At 42.0% G+C, this 16,963-nt stretch overlaps 1 protein-coding gene across 1 annotated transcript in view; it reads right to left on the reverse strand.

Annotated features, from left to right (window-relative positions):
• Nucleotides 1-15,451, reverse strand: part of LAMC1 (laminin subunit gamma 1) — a 125,315-nt gene extending 109,864 nt beyond the window's left edge. The window contains exon 1 of the mRNA XM_027083069.1: nt 14,562-15,451. Coding sequence (XP_026938870.1) covers nt 14,562-14,976 — 415 coding nt within the window. The 5' untranslated portion in view covers nt 14,977-15,451. The remainder of the gene's footprint in view (nt 1-14,561) is intronic.
• Between the last annotated feature and the right edge of the window lie 1,512 nt (nt 15,452-16,963).

Consider the following 16,963-nt stretch of genomic DNA (forward strand, 5'->3'; position numbering starts at 1 on the left):
ATAGGAATTCATTCATTCAGCAAACTTTTGAGCACCCACTACTAAATGAAAGGTATTATGCTATACACTAGGAATATATAAGCCAACGTAAAAAAGAAAGCCAAGGGAACCCTCCTTGGGCAGGTCCTCTGTTCTGCATGCTTTTCACCCAGAAGTTAAGCTCTAGGTCTTCCTGTCTGTCCCATCTCCAGCACTTTGCAGTGCCTTTTACATAACAGGCACTAATAAATATTTGTTAGGTGAATGAATTAAGAAATCAGTAAATTCATCTTATCCTCAATGAATTCAGTCTGGGGGGGGGGGAACAAAACAATACAATCTAGCACCTCTCACATCACAGGCATGCAATATGGTCAGTGATTTTTAGAAATGAATGAATGTATGGGCATTGAACAACATGACAGCAAATGCTATGGAGGGGCAGGAGGAATTGGAAATCAAAATCTTCCCAGAGAAACTGAAATTTGCCATGAGTTCTGAAGGACAATTAGAAGGTAACCAAATAAACAAAGTAAGGAATCAAGAAGATGTAGCGCCCATGCTGTCTGAACATGTTTACTATGCCTGGAACTTAAGGGCAGAGTTCCAATCACACAATGAACATATCCAGTACTCCTTTGAATACCACTGCTTCCACTAATTAAGCCAAAAACTGACATCTTTTCTTAAGCATTTGTATCATCATATGAACTGCTGTCAATGCAGTGCTACACCCTTCTTTAACTTTCAGATTTAATTTTCATTTTTAAATCTAAAATCAGGATTTATTTGACTAGTTCTAACAAATCCTCCATCATATAATCAAAGAATCTCAGGGTTGGTAGAAATCTGAAAGGTCACCAGATAAATGTTCTGGGAAGTCATTTGTCTTGACCAGCTACAATCAGTTCTTTGCAGTCACGTGGAATTTTTATCCTTCTTTTACAGCACTTTATATTTTGTCTCAGAGTATATTTGTTGATATACACATGCTCGCTCTCCCACTAGACTACACGCTTTTTATGTACAACTCACATTCTTCTTTATCTCATATTCTTCCAGTGCTCAATAATCATAGGCTCTGTATAAAATCATCTTTTAATCCAACCCAACCACATCAGCTCCTGCAGTCCCTGTCAAATCCAACCCGTTTGCTTGCTCCTGTATACAGCCTCATTGTTACCTCTGGTAAAGATGAGTTGTTGCACCTTCTTTCCAAGACCCACAGAGCTTCCTTCCTGTTTTGAATGCCAATGATGCCACATTGCTTCTCTTTTCACCTCCATTTCTATGTCATGGATTAGGGCTTAAGACTCCAAATGTTTGGAAAAAATGAAACAAGTTCCAAATAAACCATCCCTTTTGTAAGCTGCAGAATGTCCATATCTCAGAAATTGTCAGATGTTTCCCTGCAGATGTTTTAAGCCTAAAATCATCAATGCCCTTTCCCGTTCCACCTTTTGTCCCTCTGACAAGGTTACTGTGCTTCCTCGAGACTTCCTGTTTGAATAACCACACACTTGGGTGTTCAAACCCCCATGTGTCCATTATTCACCATAAAAGGGACCTGAGGAAGTAACCAGGCAGTTGAACACAAAATGATCTATGAACAAAAACAGCTGTGCGTTAGCAGGATGGACAAAAAGACAGCAGGGATCTTGACACTGCTGTGAATTTCAAAAACAAGGTCTATTTAGTCAGGCATGGTTAAAAGGCTGCTGATTCAGAGCATTCGTGGTCCATTTCATAATTGAAAATCACTGGAGATGTGAAGAAGTCTTTTTAGTTACTTCCACAGAGTCTCACCCCAACACCAGCCTTCCTAATAGTCTCCGTTATGGGAACAAAGCTGCCTCTCCTTTCTCTCACAGCAATGGCACTACCAACCCAAAGGTTTCACCCAAAAAATTTAATACTTATTTTATTTCCCAGTCCAAAAAGCAGATTCCCCCTTCCCCAAGAGGTTTTCCTATAAAAACACAGGGAAGCACAGATATAGATACACACAGAAGAACACACAAAAAGAGGCAAAGAAAACAAGCTTACATTCTCCAAACATCTGGAAAGTATGTTAATATCCAGAATCAGTCTATTTCTGATACCCTAGATTTACCATCCATGCCTTGTGCCAGGATATAAGAATTTTAAAGTGGGCATAAGTATAAAACCAAAACTTTATCAGAATGGCTGCAAAACTGAATGATTCCTATTGCACCAGGAGTTGATGCTAACTTATTTCTTGCCAAGCAGCAAAAATGCTGAAAACAGTAGTAAAAAAAAAAACAGCTTGAGCCCCTAAAGCAATCCTGATAAAGTAAACAAATTTTATTACAACTGCATTACAGACGGTCTCACAAACTTTCATAATCTGTAATAGAGTTGTAAGAATTTGGTATTCGATAGACTTTCTATCCCATGAACTTATCTAAAATACTCACTATAAATTCACAACTATGTATAGAGACACTCTGAAAGTTAATCCTAGACACTCAACCCCACAGAACATGACCCCTTTACCATGAAGGGGTAACCACATGACCAAAACAATTAAAGTAGACAATTGCTCTTCCGTTTCCAACTGTCTCTCCCACACAATATTCACCTTTAGCCTTGTGTTTCTTCCCACCTCCAAAAAGAACACAACTTCAGTGAAAATTTCAGGATGCTCATCTCTACCAGATCATGATCTGGCATTTAAATAATGGTAATAATCTAAAAACTTAGCGCTTCCCTGGTGCTACAGTGGTTAAGAATCCGCCTGCCAATGCAGGGGACATGGGTTCGAGCCCTGGTTTGAGAAGATCCCACATGCCACAGAGCAACTAAGCCTGTGCACCGCAACTACTAAGCCTGCACTCTAGAGCCCGCGAGCCACAACTACTGAGCCCTCATGCCACAACTACTGAATCCCACGCACCTAGAGCCCGTGCTCCACAACAAGAGAAGCCACTGCAATGAGAAGCCCGTGCACCGCAGAGTAGCCCCTGCTCACCGCAACTAGAGAAAGTCTGCACGCAGCAACGAAAACCCAACGCAGCTAAAAATAAATAAATGTATTTAAAATTTTTTTTAATGAAAAACAATTTTTTTCATTTAAAAAAATAAAAACTTAGTGACACCAAAACAACAGGACAAGTCACCAGTCCTATCAGGATAAGGTCCACAGGAGAAGGAACCGCTAGGGGAGGAACAGCAACACTGAAGCACAGATAAACTGCTAAACCGAGGCAACTATACCCTAACTTCTTTGGTAAGAGATTAAGTAAATTAAACCAGGACCCATCCCTAAAACATATTTTTTACAGTTTAAACTTTCCTAAGTTTCCTTCCAACTCCAAAATTATTCTAGTTAGCCACATATTCAAAAGTCCAGAGATGTCAACATTCCAGAAAACTAAAGGTCTAAATGTTGTACAGGATAGGGTCAGAAAACAAAATCCATTTCTAGATCTAATCATTTTACATTGCCAAACTACTATAACTTATTTCTTAACAGTTTCTGATAATAAGATGATCTCAGATTTTGAGAACATCTGTGCAGACCGTTCCTGCTTCTAATCAGGATTTGCTGCTGCCAGAGTCCCTGCCAATGAACAGAGAGCTCAAGAAAAGCTGTTCAACTCATTTTCACCAAGCTGTCATGACCCCCTTCTCAAAAACTGTGAAGCTCTTCTCTTGGAAAGACTTAAGATCCTTTTATTCTCTTTGAAGAAAGCTGATGGGAAAGCCCTTAGAAAATACTGATGCTTCTGTATTTTACCAACTGGCAAAAGGGGTGGGGGCATTTTAAGCCCAATACTCGGCCTCCAATGTAGCAGTGGGTGCCAGTCTTCCCATAAGAAATAAAATTGAGCATGTGAATTTAAATACCATCAGTCACTAGGATGTGATGATGTAACCACATGTATCACAGAAATGCAATGTGGACAAAGCAGGTCTGTAAAGAAAGGAGGATTGTGATTCAATAATACTTAATATTGAGTTGTAGAAGCGGAGGTAGTATGCAGTGGGGGAGAAACCCAAAATACAAAATCTAAGTGGGAACCCCCTTCTTCAGAGAGGAAGCAAAAAAAAAATTTCTTTTTTAAAATTTTAAGATATCTAGGAGTCCGCTGATTGAACCTTGGCTCAGGAATGCTCTGGGGAAACTAAGGAGATAAAGAGTGAATGATAGATACACAGATAAGATAGATAGACAGAGTTGTAGATTTACAAACTAACATATACAGAAATCAAAGTGAAGGAAGTCACTTCCAAGCCTGAAAGCTGAAACAGTGACAAAGAAATCTCCTGGGACCACAGTAGTTATTTATCAATCAATAAAAGGTGGTTACACCTTTCAGTTAGCAAACCTGAACAACAAAAAGGCCACCAAGTAAGAGTTAGAATTTACTTGAAGCAGAGGAAACGAAGTAGAACCTGGAGATGGCCCTGACAGGCTTATCTTTACGGATGTCAGATAAAGTAAGCAACTGAACTAACTCAGCCATTCTCAACAACCAGAAAGGAGTCATGGATAAGGCAGAAAGGAGATAAGGTGGCGTTCCCCTGACCACCCTTCAGGAAACAGGGTATGTGGTACACTTTTCCTATCATTAGACACTGACAAAACACAGAATCTCATTCTGAAATTCAATAAATTCCTTAGAAATTCCTAGAAGCGTTAACAGCTAAATATATAACTAGTATAAGTACCCAAAACCTAGTATTTTCCCATTGCTAACAATCCTCTGTTCTTCACAAATAAGTGCAAAGATCTTTTTAAAAGAAGCACTCCAAATCCAGAGCTCAAGCAGAGATCTGTCAGAGAAACCAGACTCAGTCCTTTGGTTTGGTATACTTTCATTTCACTTCCTAATTAAAGGTCCTCTACAGGTCTCCGTCACTTACCAGGCTTGTTCTAACATGGCAGAGTGGCAAGTGCATAACCTATCCACAACAGGTCTGAATTCCAACCTAAATTCAACCTGTTCTACCTCAGAGCAGTCACCAGTCATATTACTATCCATAGGGGTCACAGTAGTTCTCAAGATTGTTTTAAGGATTCAAAGAGGCAACCGAGGGGTGCTCAACGAAAGGAAATTTACTTTCTTTTGTTGCCCAGTTTTCACAATCCGCATCTCCTCAGAACCCATCCTCCAAGTCTCTACTACTCCATGGAAAGCAAACAATGCCTTCACCATTATCTGGTTACTCTTAGACCTTTATTCAAACAAATCACCCTTCCTGGAAAGTCCTCCATTCATGTCTACCACTCTTCAAGACCCAAGAAGCTTTTCCTGGGTGACTGCCATCGACACTCTTCAAAGTGCTTTACAGGTATTCCCTCAGCACTTTAAAAAGTTTCAACTGAATTATGTTTACTGTGCTTATATTCTCCCACTGATTGTCTGTACATGAGTGTTTTTGTCTTATCCCCTCAAAACACATTACAAATCACCTGAGGATAAAAAAAGTGTTTCAACAATATTACCTACACATTCCATATTACAATGCCCATAAGAGAAGAATTTTCTCAGCAAAGTAAGAATTTTATTTACAAAAGAACTTTGCCAACTAACTAATTAAAAATCACAATCAAATAGGCTCACCTCATTTTGAGTGGGTAGGTCTTTTCACTTAGTTGGAAATACTTAACAAAATTTCATACACTTCTCTAAGAAAGCCACACAACACAGTTCAAGCTTCAGACTTACTTCTTTTTTTAAAATAAATTTATTTATTTATTTAATTTTGGCTGCATTGGGTCTCTGTTGTGGTGCATGGGCTTCTCATTGTGGTGGCTTCTCTTGTTGCAGAGCACAGGCTCTAGGTGCGCGGGTTTCAGCAGTTGTGGCGCACAGGCTTAGCTGCTCCGTGGTATGTGGGATCTTCCCAGACCAGGGATTGAACCCGTGTCCCCTGCATTGGCAGGCGGATTCTTAACCACTGCCACCAAGGAAGCCCCAGATGTATTATTTCTGAAAGGCTCAATGAGAAGAAGCCACTATCAATGAGAAGAAGCCACTAACATGTCAAAGGAAGGAAGATGGGGTCTTCACATTATACATTTTATGTAATATGTGGAATATTTTGTTTTCACTGTAGAATTTAAGTAACAAGTTTTATAAAAACCAGACATTGTAACAAAAGCACATGCCACAGGGACATTCTTAGAGAACTCTCTAAACCTGCCCCCCAAAACACAAACTTACCATTTATCACTTCAAACCACTAAGCACCAACCAAATCCATCACCTGGTTAAAGGTAGTCATGAGAAGAGCAAAGAGAACTTGCTCTTCCTGTACACCTGCCCACACTCCACTTCCTGAGACTTACCAGGAAGCTCACCTGAATGCTTTTCTGAAAGCACTCTGTAGGTACTTCAAGTAAAATCAGCTGATACCTCAATGAAAATCAGCTGGTTGGCTTGTTTTGTGTCCCTTCACTCAAAAAACATTTCTGAATGCCTACTGATGCCAGCAACTGCTGGTCGGGTAGAAAGACCGTACGAGAAATAGAACGTAGATGATTATGTCTTAGATTCTGTGCTCTCCTATTTTAAACCAAAATCGTACCCCAAACTAACAAAATCACCTATTTATTTTTTATATTTTAATAGGTTGAAACTTTTAATTCTTTTTTTCTAATTTGAAGAATAATTTAGATACAACAAAGTACACAAATATTAAATGTACAGCTCTGAATCTGTACATACGTATACACCTTTGTAACCTCCATGCAGGTCAAGATACAGAACGTAAGTTGGGAACTATAAAGGAGAAAAAAGAAGACTGATTACTAGCTGTGTCTCTGAAAACACTGACAGGCATCTCTGTAGTCACTGCCTTGGGCAATCGCTCTGCTTAGCAGAAACCTTCACATACAATGTGATTTATCATCACGAACAAAATTCATTGAGTCCCTAACTCTATACTCTATACAATAGAGTAACTCTATACAATACCACTTGTATTTTTTATTTCAAGAAATTAAAAAAAAATGTGAAGGTTGATTCTGAATCCTTATTTCCAAAAACTTCCAAAACAAAAAGAAGATAAAATAACAAAAAAAAAACACAAAACGAGACGATACAGCAAAAATCCAATGTTGACTGCAATATAATAGGAAGCAGCCATGCAGTCGGAAACAAAGAGTAAAAGGAGGGAGCTGAGGGACTAAAACTCCTAAAGTTTTAAAAGAAATAATGTAAATCCCCTAATTCATCTCCCAGCCTTGCCACAAAAGATCTGAGAGCGCCATTGTCTAAGAAAGAGATAAGTCTGCTTTATTTTATTTCATGAATATGTAGCTGCATAGGGCACCAGGCTGACTGGACCCAGTTATTTTAGGCTGGCCTCCTGGAAGAGCCCATGGAAAGAAAAGCAGATGTACTTAATTAGTGTCACCACAGTCTGGCACAATACTCTAAAATCTCAGTGACATTTCTATAAATGAGTTTTCTGCTAACCCCATTTAGCAAGCTGTCCGTTTTAGGCCCAAATGAGCCAACATCTAACTTTATCATTTTAGAAGAAAGGAGATGCTTGCAAATCTTAGCAAGGCCCTCTTACAAATCTTAGGGCAAGAAACAGGCAAAGTAATAGAACCGGCACACAGTCATCTTGAAATTTTATCCTTTGACAATTTAAGATAAGGGACAGATTAATCCCTTATTTTAAAAAACCCTCTCTGGAATTTTGGGCAGTAAAAATAAACAAACAGTTCTGCTCTAAACTTTGACACTTTTCCCTAAAACTCAAACAGACCAGCAGTAGAGCTGTCAATTAAGTATAGCTGGAAACAAGCAACAAGGAAAGAAGCATCTGTTGGTTCTGCTGCCTGTTAAATCTAGACAAATAAGTGGTTATTATTCATCTGTCTAACCACTTTAATGTGGTTCTTCACGATCCTGCAGAGAAGGCATATCTCAGTATGCCAGTCTCCTGAGTGTACCCATAATGAATTAAATAAACTAAAAATGATGCCACACACAATAAGCAAATAAGAAGTTTCACTGCAACCCTTCTCCACAACTGCTTAATAATACCCTTTTAGAGTCTATTTCAACAACAAACGTGAATATATATTTTAAAATAAAATTTATGTCCATTTCTAAAGAAAAAACACACATTAACATTAAAATTTCAGAAACATATTCACATGTGAGATTCAAACCTGAGCAAGTAGTTTACTCATAAAATTTATCCAGCTGACTTCAAATCATATAAAAGCCTAATTTTTACACCAAAAAAGGACAGTCACAGATCTTTCAATTCCGTATCAGTTCCATACCCAACTTAGTACTTTTTTATAAAGCTACAGAAATAAAACAACCAGGTACCACATTCACAGTGGCATAAATCTCAAAAAAATGGAGAGATGGCACTGATAAAAATAAACTCAAATTCAAAAGTGTTACTGAGAAGAATATAAATTAATGTGCAGTGTTTTGGGACTTCTTATAATTCAGGCATTCATTTACTTACTCTTCATATATTTACTGAACACTATGCCAGACACATTGTTAAGCAGTGGAGATACAAACCCTCCCGCCTCCCTCCAAACGGTAAGTTAAGTGAATGCTTTCTGTGTGTGCACCTTTTACCTAAAAACTTATTATATAACACTGAACGTATCGGTCTAGAGCAGAGGTCACCAAACTTGTCCTGTAGAGGGTCAGAGAGTAAACATTTTAGGCTTTGTGGGCCAGGACTTATTGTCACAATTACTCAACTCTGCCTTTCTAGTGCAAAATCAGCCAGAGACAATACATTAATAAATGAACTTGACTGTGTTTCAATAAAACTTTATGGATACTAAAATCTGAATTTCATATAATTTTCACATGTCATAAAATATTTTTCTTCTTTTGATTTTTCAACCAATTAAACATGTAAAAACCATTCTTAGCTCATCGCCCATACAAAAATAGGTGGCAGCCCAGGGCTGGATTTAGTCTGTGGGCTATAATTTGCCTACCCCCAGGCTAGAGACCTAGGTCTCCACATCTAAGCCACAAGTTCCATGAGGTCAGGGCAATGTCCAATGAATTATTATACACCCAGGAATCTGTATGGTGCTGAGGCATAGCAAGCAATTAACTAATGTTAGTTATATTCAACTAAACTAAAAAGATGACTAAGTCCCCGACCCTGCCTTCAAAGACCTCATGGTCTAGAAGTGGAGATAGACAAGCAAAGAAACAATACCATGTGATAAGTGCTGTGGTAGATACCTACAGGGTGGTGTGAGTGGGATACCTAATCCAGGCCAGGGAGAGAAAGAAACTGGGGAAGGATTCCTGAAGGTGATGACACCTGGAAGAAGTGTTCCAAACCGAAGAAACAGCCCTTCAAGCACGTGAAATGACAAAAGATAAGCCTAGAGGTTATAAAGGTCCGGATCCTAAAGTACCTTATACACCATGCCAAGGAATCTGGACTTTATCCTAAAGGCTTGAGGAATCACTGCAGAATTTTTAGCTGGGAAACGATATCATCAGATTTGCATTTTAGAACCATTGCTCGGTCCAAAGCGATGGCTGCCTGAATAGAAAGAGCAAAACTGGAGGCAGAAAGACCACCAATTCGTTAGCAAGTTGTTGCAGTAATCAAGGTGAAATTCCATGGGGGGTTACAGTAAAGCAGATATAAAGATAAGGATCCAAGAGATATATGGCTGGATACAGGAAGTGAAAGTGGAGTCTTGGGCAGATTGTAGCAAGGATGGGTGGGAAAGAAAGTGGTGGAGTTACAGCTGCCCAGAGACCCAGCAGCGGATGCTATCTGCTGGCCAAACAGAGTAATCTTTACTGATGAAAGCCTATGAAGCATGGTTCTTGGCCAAAGATTGGTTGAGAGCCTCAGGAATAAACAGTAGTGCTGTTCATTAAGATACAGCTTTGAACTGGATAAGACAATAAGGAATGAATTTAGTTTTGGACATGGCCTCTGGACATAGCAAACTGACCATGTCCCACATGGAGAAAAAGCTGTCCCGAAGATACAAATTTAGAATTTATTGATTTGCAAATAGTAATGGAAGCCTTGCGATTTAGAGGACTTCATTCAGGAAGAGCGAGTAGCATGAAAAAAAAAAGGAATCGAGAAACGTAAGTGAAAAGGAACAGAGGGAACAGCAGGAAAACCAAGGGAGTCTAATATCTCTGAATCAGTATGTACATGAACTTGTATTGATATTTTAAAGTTGCCCTGGAATAAACTAGTCATTCTTTTGAGAGATTTGTTAGAGAAACGAAGAACTGCAGGAGCTAGTATGTTAGACTGAGTCAAAAACCTACCTCCACCATAATTTTTGGCAAATCACAACCTCAGGACCCTCATCTTTGCCTTCCCTCACTGAGTTATGAAAATCTAATCAGTGATAAACTGGAGGCTTTATAAACTGTAAAGTATTATAAAGGAACTCCTGATTTATTATTGTAATGGCATTACATCTGGGTATGAAAATTCCATCTAACAGGGGATACACTTCTGAAGAATGGACCTTCAATCTTCTACACCTTTCTATCAGGTACTGCACCACGTATTCAGTAGGTATTTAAAATATGTTTGCAGAATATTTGGGAGTAACATGAGAATGTATGCACAGGGAAAGGAGTGCATAGCAAAAGGCATGTCCAACTTCCTAAAAGGATTTAGAACTGAAATAGTCAAACTTTATCCCTCCCACAAATGTGGCCAATGACAAAATAATGGGGGGAGGGGAGCTCATAGTTCCAAACTTTCTCCTAATGTGTAAACTGTTTTTCTGAATGCTTTAGAAACATGAAAAAGGTATTTACGGAAAAAGCAGTGAATTGTAGAACAGGAAAACAGCCAACAGCAACTTTATAAAACTGTGTTCACCAACTGCTGGCCACTAAAGAAGAGCTCCTTAACTCCTCAAGTTGAAACCTGCAAAATGTAAATCAGGCCTTTGTAAGACAAACTAAAATAGTGTCCCCTCAGGGTGCACAAATACCACAGTGAAGTCACCAGAGTTCTAACAGAGTCAGAACCTACCTCGCAAAGATATTCCCGGGGAAAAAAATTTGCTGTTTGTTTCATGTTAAATACACACTAAGAGGACCAAACAGAATAAAATGTAATACCCTTATATAGCAATTATTGTGATTTAGACACTCAAAAACAATATTTAGATACAGCTTAAAAGTGTCATTTAATCACTGCTTGTTCCTGAAGCTTATTAGGAGCTTGGACACCAATCTGGCAGACTGGACACCCAGTCTGCCAAGTTTTCATCTACAGTGACTATCAAGTTAATTAAAGGGGCTGTTTAATAAAAGGCAAATCCTCAGATGCAATCTTACTATCAACTACTCTGCTGATAAGGATAAAACTTATTATAAAACACAAAAGCCAGACTTTCAAAAAGCAGTTGAATAATTCATATAGGAGTTAGGAGAGAAGATCCAGAAGTGAAAGGCAAAATAAGAAAGACTTCTTTTTAGAAAAGGATGCCTTGCTGAGATTTCTCTCCACAATGGGCAGAAAATACAGTTCTGATGCCCACAGCAACTTTAACTCATTATATCTAAGTATACATTGCACCCTGTACCCTGGATAACTGTAAATGGTGCTTAAGACATGGCTGCTTACAGAAACAATGCTGATTTTCCTGGCTTTTGTACAAGTGATGATAATGGTACAATCACCTAATTTGTACTTGCCATCTGTTAAAATATGCCTCACCCCCCAAAAAAGGTACCAGTTAAAATGATCGTGTAATTTTATACATACATGTGTATGCATGAAATGTTTCTGGAAGGTTACGTAAAAAATTGTGAGCGACAGTCTCTACGGCAACTTAGCAAATGGAGATGAAGAGACTCACTAGTCATTATACTGTTTTAATTCACTATGTCATGTTTTACTTTTACAATAAAAGAAGTCTTAGGATCACTGGCAAAATATGTATATTTCTTGTGACAATTTAACTGTGATCTGACTTTGCTTATTTTAAAGTTTACTGTGCTTAAAGTTCAACATCAAAAGGAAGGCTACAAAAGTGGTGGCTAGACCTAGTTCTTTCACACTGCTCCCTTCGAGTTTCACATGCTCTGTAAGGGCAAAGCACAATATGCATCACTTGTTTAAGGGTATGTGAAATTTGAACTGGATGGGAGATTTAATAGATGCACAAACAGTCATGGTCCTTGAATTCATGGGAAATAATTAGTTAGCTAGAGCCCATGGAGTAACTGCAGTTAGGGAGTGAATGTGCTGAATATCAAAACACACAATAATACATAAAGCCCTGCCTATCTGTTGTTAAGTTATAGATCATAACATTCATGAATACATATATCCTTGTCATGAAAAAAGAGAGGGGAGAGAGAGAGAGATTGAGACATCAACGCCACTACACGCAAATCTCCCTCCCCTTCCCCATCTTCTCCACACACAGTTTCCTCCAGGACAGCATTTCTGATGGCACAACAAGTACAATAACTTCTAGTCAAGTTTTTAGAAATTGTCTATCTCAAAATCTTCAAGTAAATGTTCTTACAGTATTTGTATGAAAACTATTTTAAATCACTTTTATTTACTTAGAAGTTTTAAATCTATAGTTTTATGAACTTCATTTAGCAAGAATGTTACCAAAAACTGAAGAATTTTTCAGCAAAACAAGTTCAAGCATATATAACATTTTCAGAGTAAAAAGTCTTTCGAGCTTTTTAATCACTAGGACCCAAAGCTCATATATCGGCCTCCCAGTAGTAGCAACCTAACTTGACGGATACTATCTTACCTAACACATTATCTTTGTAATAGAGAAGTAATCACCGAGTAATCTACCTTCCTCTACCATCACCTGAAGTAACCTTTTGCTACATAGTGCTCACAGCAGAAAATTCAGAGAAGGTCCAGATTGACAGCCCTATCTTTACCTAAATAAGAGATTCTTATTCAGAAATTTTCAGTTGAATCTCAGGCATTTGAGACATCAAGGCTGTGCTTTTGCTTTGAAATTTTTAATATTTCAAAACAGATAAAATAAATAAGACGCTGTAGGCATTCAAAATTCAACACAGAAGCTTTAAAAAGACAAAAAAAATTTTTTTTAATAATTGGATACAAGTTTCAAAACTAATCTTGGCCAAGTTTAAAAATACAACACTTAGGAGAAAAGTGATAAAGAGCATCCCCACAAAGTCTTAGGAGGGCCTAGGTCTCTTGCAGAATCTTTAGAAAGGCACCTGTTCCAAGATACTGCTTAGTTCCATGTTTCCAATACCTTTGAAAAACTGAACTCAGTTTATTTCTTCCACCTCTGAAAAACAGGTGCCTTAGAGTTCCAGTTTATGAACTTACTTTTGAAAAGTTTCATCTTCCTAATAACTTGTCTACAAATAAAATATTTACTACAAAAGTGCTAAATACTGTTTTTCTAAAACTTGCTCCACACACAGTAATTTAACTCCACTTTTCAAAGTACTTTCTCTAGAATCTTGACGCTTTCATAAAATTTAATGTATCAGAGAGCAGTGGAAAGAAAAATACAAAAACCACGACCAAAAGAACCATGTGCCTACCAAACGTTCCTTTCGAAGATTCCCCAAATAATGTTACTAGCCTTATAGAATTATACTGCTTTGATAGAAGAATGGCTTGGCACGCTGTTCGCTCTGGAAGTTCATTACTACCAGCTACTGGTCTGCAACAGGACTGAAGCTCTGCCCGTCAAGGCCAGTTTCTCACGCATGTTACTCTGTTAAACACAATAATGAATCATTCTGCTCGTTTGTATATTTCAACGATGAAGAAAAACTGACCCAGATCAAACATGATTTTTAATACTCGGGGATAAACATGTCCATCCTCGTCCACCACCCAGCAATGAAGTTTTCTATACATCCCTTTCCTGATTGCTAAAAGGTCACTTACACATGCTTCTACACTTGCTTTGAATCAAAGCAAAAGGAAAGACAGTGAGGAGAGCCTTTTTACTCAGGGACAAAACTGTACCCAACAATTACAGTGAGTGCAGATACTTCCTTTTGTTTTGTCTGTACCAGGATTATCAGTGAAATCGCTCTGTGGCCCTTAATTAAAGCTGAACAACTTTAAAGAACAATAACTTTAAAAGTGAACTTCTATTTTAACTACACATAGGCAACAGCGGTAGTAAAGTCATTTGCTCCCCTCAAACCCCCTTAACTTAGACCCTTTCCTCTCTAGCTTATTCAGCAAAGCAAACAGCAATCACCCTCAACCCTAGAGAGAAAGTCTTTTAAACAAGGTAAAAGTGCTAAAGGTTGACAAGCGAGGAGGGGGGGTTCTGATTAACGCTTCAGGAAAGAGGGACCAAAACAGCCGAAATGGCGAATAATCAAGGGGGCGAAAATCCGGCTAAGTTATTTATAGACTAGGAAAGCAAACAGAGAGAGATGCTGGCGGGAAGCATCTTGGCTCGCGGGATGTTAAGTGCTAGATCTAGTTTAGAAGTTGGAGAAGGGAATTTCTGTGTGGCCCATGCTGGGAAGCAGAGAGCCACCACGCGGCTGTTTGGTCCCCGCAGACTGGGTGAGGGGGTGAGCAGTAGTGTAGTAGGGGATGGGGCTGTCACCGCTTACCCAGATGCAGCGTGAGGTTGATGGAGTTGGGGTACTGCACCCCGGCCAGCATGGTCTGGCTCTGCCACCAGGTGGTGTCGGCCTGGTTGTTGTAGTCCGTCAGAAAGGCTGCCCCGTGCTGCAGGTGTGGCTGCCCGGCGTCGCACAGGTGACAGGACTTGGTGACCCCGGTCACCCCGGTCTGCACACAGTACTCCTCGGGCGGAGTCCCGCACGTGTTGGTGGCCACCACGGTCACGTTGAAGGCGGCGTTGACGAATTCGGGCATGCAGCGCTGCGACCGCCCGCCCTCGTCCGTGCACTCGTCCATGGCTGCCCGGGCGCAGCCGGCCGCAGCGGCCGCCAGCACAGCCAACACCCGCCAGAGGCCGCCCCGCGGCCGCAGCGCCGGCGCGGCCGGTTTGCTGCCCCTCATCCCGCCGCCCGCGCGCTGGGCCACGGCAAAGGCAAGAGCGCGGGCGCGTTCCTCTCGTGCAGCGGCGTCCCTCGGAGGCCGCTCAGCGGGCTGAGCCTCGGGGCCCAGTGGCCGGACTCTCCGGACGGGCGGTGGCGGCGGCTCGAGGCGGAGAGGAGGTCCGGAGGGCGCCCCTGGCGAGAACTGCGCGGCTCGCTAACCACCGCCCCGCACGCCGCCTCCGCGCCTCCCTCTCCCACCAGGGACACAGACGGCACTCGCTACCGACCCCCAACTTCCGAGCGCGTACCCGAGCGCGCGCCCCCGGGGAGGAAGGAGCAGGGGGTGGGATCGGCAGGGTGGGGTGGGATCGGCAGGGTGGGGTGGGGTCTGCCGAGAAAACCCAACCCCGGCGTCCTCTCAGTAGCTCCCGCGGCCCCCGTAGCCGCTCCCCGGCTCTCCACGCGCGGTGGACTGCGCGTCCGCCCCGGCAACTCGCGGCGGCGGCGGCGGCGGCAGCGGCGGGGGCGGTGACATCTCGCGCTCGAGCCCGCGGCGCGCGATCGGCGGGGGAGGGGCTTTGAGGGGCGCGAGGGGTGGGCGGGGAGCGGGAGGAGAGGGGAGGGAGGGGCGGCAGGGCGGTGCATGCCGGGAGGGAAAGGAAGGCAGCGGAGAGGCAGCTTCCAGCCGGGAGGTGGATGCCAGGGTTCCCTGGCGCCGAGTCCCCGGAAGACTCGGGATTAGGGGAGCGGGTAACGGAGGGGGCCTTAAAGGGGCGACGCCGGAGGGGTGAGGTCGCTCGGAGTCGGCCTTTGGGCCCCACGCCGGTCTGGGCCGCAAGAGCGCGGATCCCCGCCCCGCCAGGTGTCAGTCCTTGCGTCCAGCCGGCAGCACCCCGGGCCAGGGACCAAAGGGACCCAATCGATGGTGGGGACTGCCCGCAGGCTCTTCGCCCCAGCCGGCCGCCCCGGGAATGCCCCCTGCCGCTCGGGGTCGGCTCCAGCTCTTTCCGAGGAGCGGTCCCGGGGTGTCAGGGGGCTGACATGGTGGTCCCCGGAGAATATAGGGCCTGGTCGCAGCATCATAATGTTTTCTGAAGCGATTTCCTGCCTCTGAATTAAAGTGTAACCAGTCGTTTAACAGGCGCAAGGAAGGAAGTGAAAAGGCTGGGAATGGAATGACATTTTTCCCCTGGGTACGCAGACCCACTGCGAAATTCTTCCACTGTGTTGTTTATGTTCCCCAGCTTGCCTTTAAAAGACTCGAAATTATCTGGATCTGACATCCTCCTTTTCGGGCCTGCTGAGTCACGGAATATTCTCCGTGCCAGGATGACTCAGTTCACAGAACCTGAGCCAGAAGATCATGAGGTTTAGTCTGAGATCCGAACCTGGGCACTTAACCAGTGCTGATAACGACAAGCAAAGACGCGAAGGGAGGGTGCCATAAAAGTGGATGGCCCGAGGCGGCGTTTTTTAAACCTTTGGAGTCCCCAGGCAAAGTGGGTGTACGTTGGGGATGCTCCTGAGGCAGTTTTTTTCTTTTTCTTGTTTTTTTTTTTTTTAACTATTCAAGCTCGTTAACAGTAAAGTGAGAATGATAAATACACTGGGGGCGGAAGGCGGGGGTGGAAAATACCTAGTTTGGGACCCAGTAGTCCCGTCAAGAGAGGGATGGTGAGGATGTGAAATAATGAAATAAGTAAATGTTAGGTTACTATGGTTGGGGTCAGTGTTAACTCTAGGAGGACCTTAAGGATAATGGTTTGGGGGAGGGGAGCAGACTAGGGGACTTGTCAAATGGTGAGCTTGGTTAGGAAATACAAGGATCACTTATATTGGTAGTTTATTTGATGAGATGGGTGGAGATCATGCATGACTCAGAGTCTCTAACTCCTCGCCCCCTGGCATCTACTCTTTGGGAAAGTTATGGAGCTGTGGGTAACAATGTTTTAATCCTTTCACGTGTGAGTGGAAGCAAAAGAAATTTATTCATTTATACCTAGAGG

This window comes from Aethalodelphis obliquidens, unplaced genomic scaffold, assembly GCF_003676395.1.
Source record: "Aethalodelphis obliquidens isolate GAN/ISIS:26980383/991018 unplaced genomic scaffold, ASM367639v1 scaffold48, whole genome shotgun sequence".
Classification (NCBI taxonomy): Eukaryota; Metazoa; Chordata; class Mammalia; order Artiodactyla; family Delphinidae; genus Aethalodelphis; species Aethalodelphis obliquidens.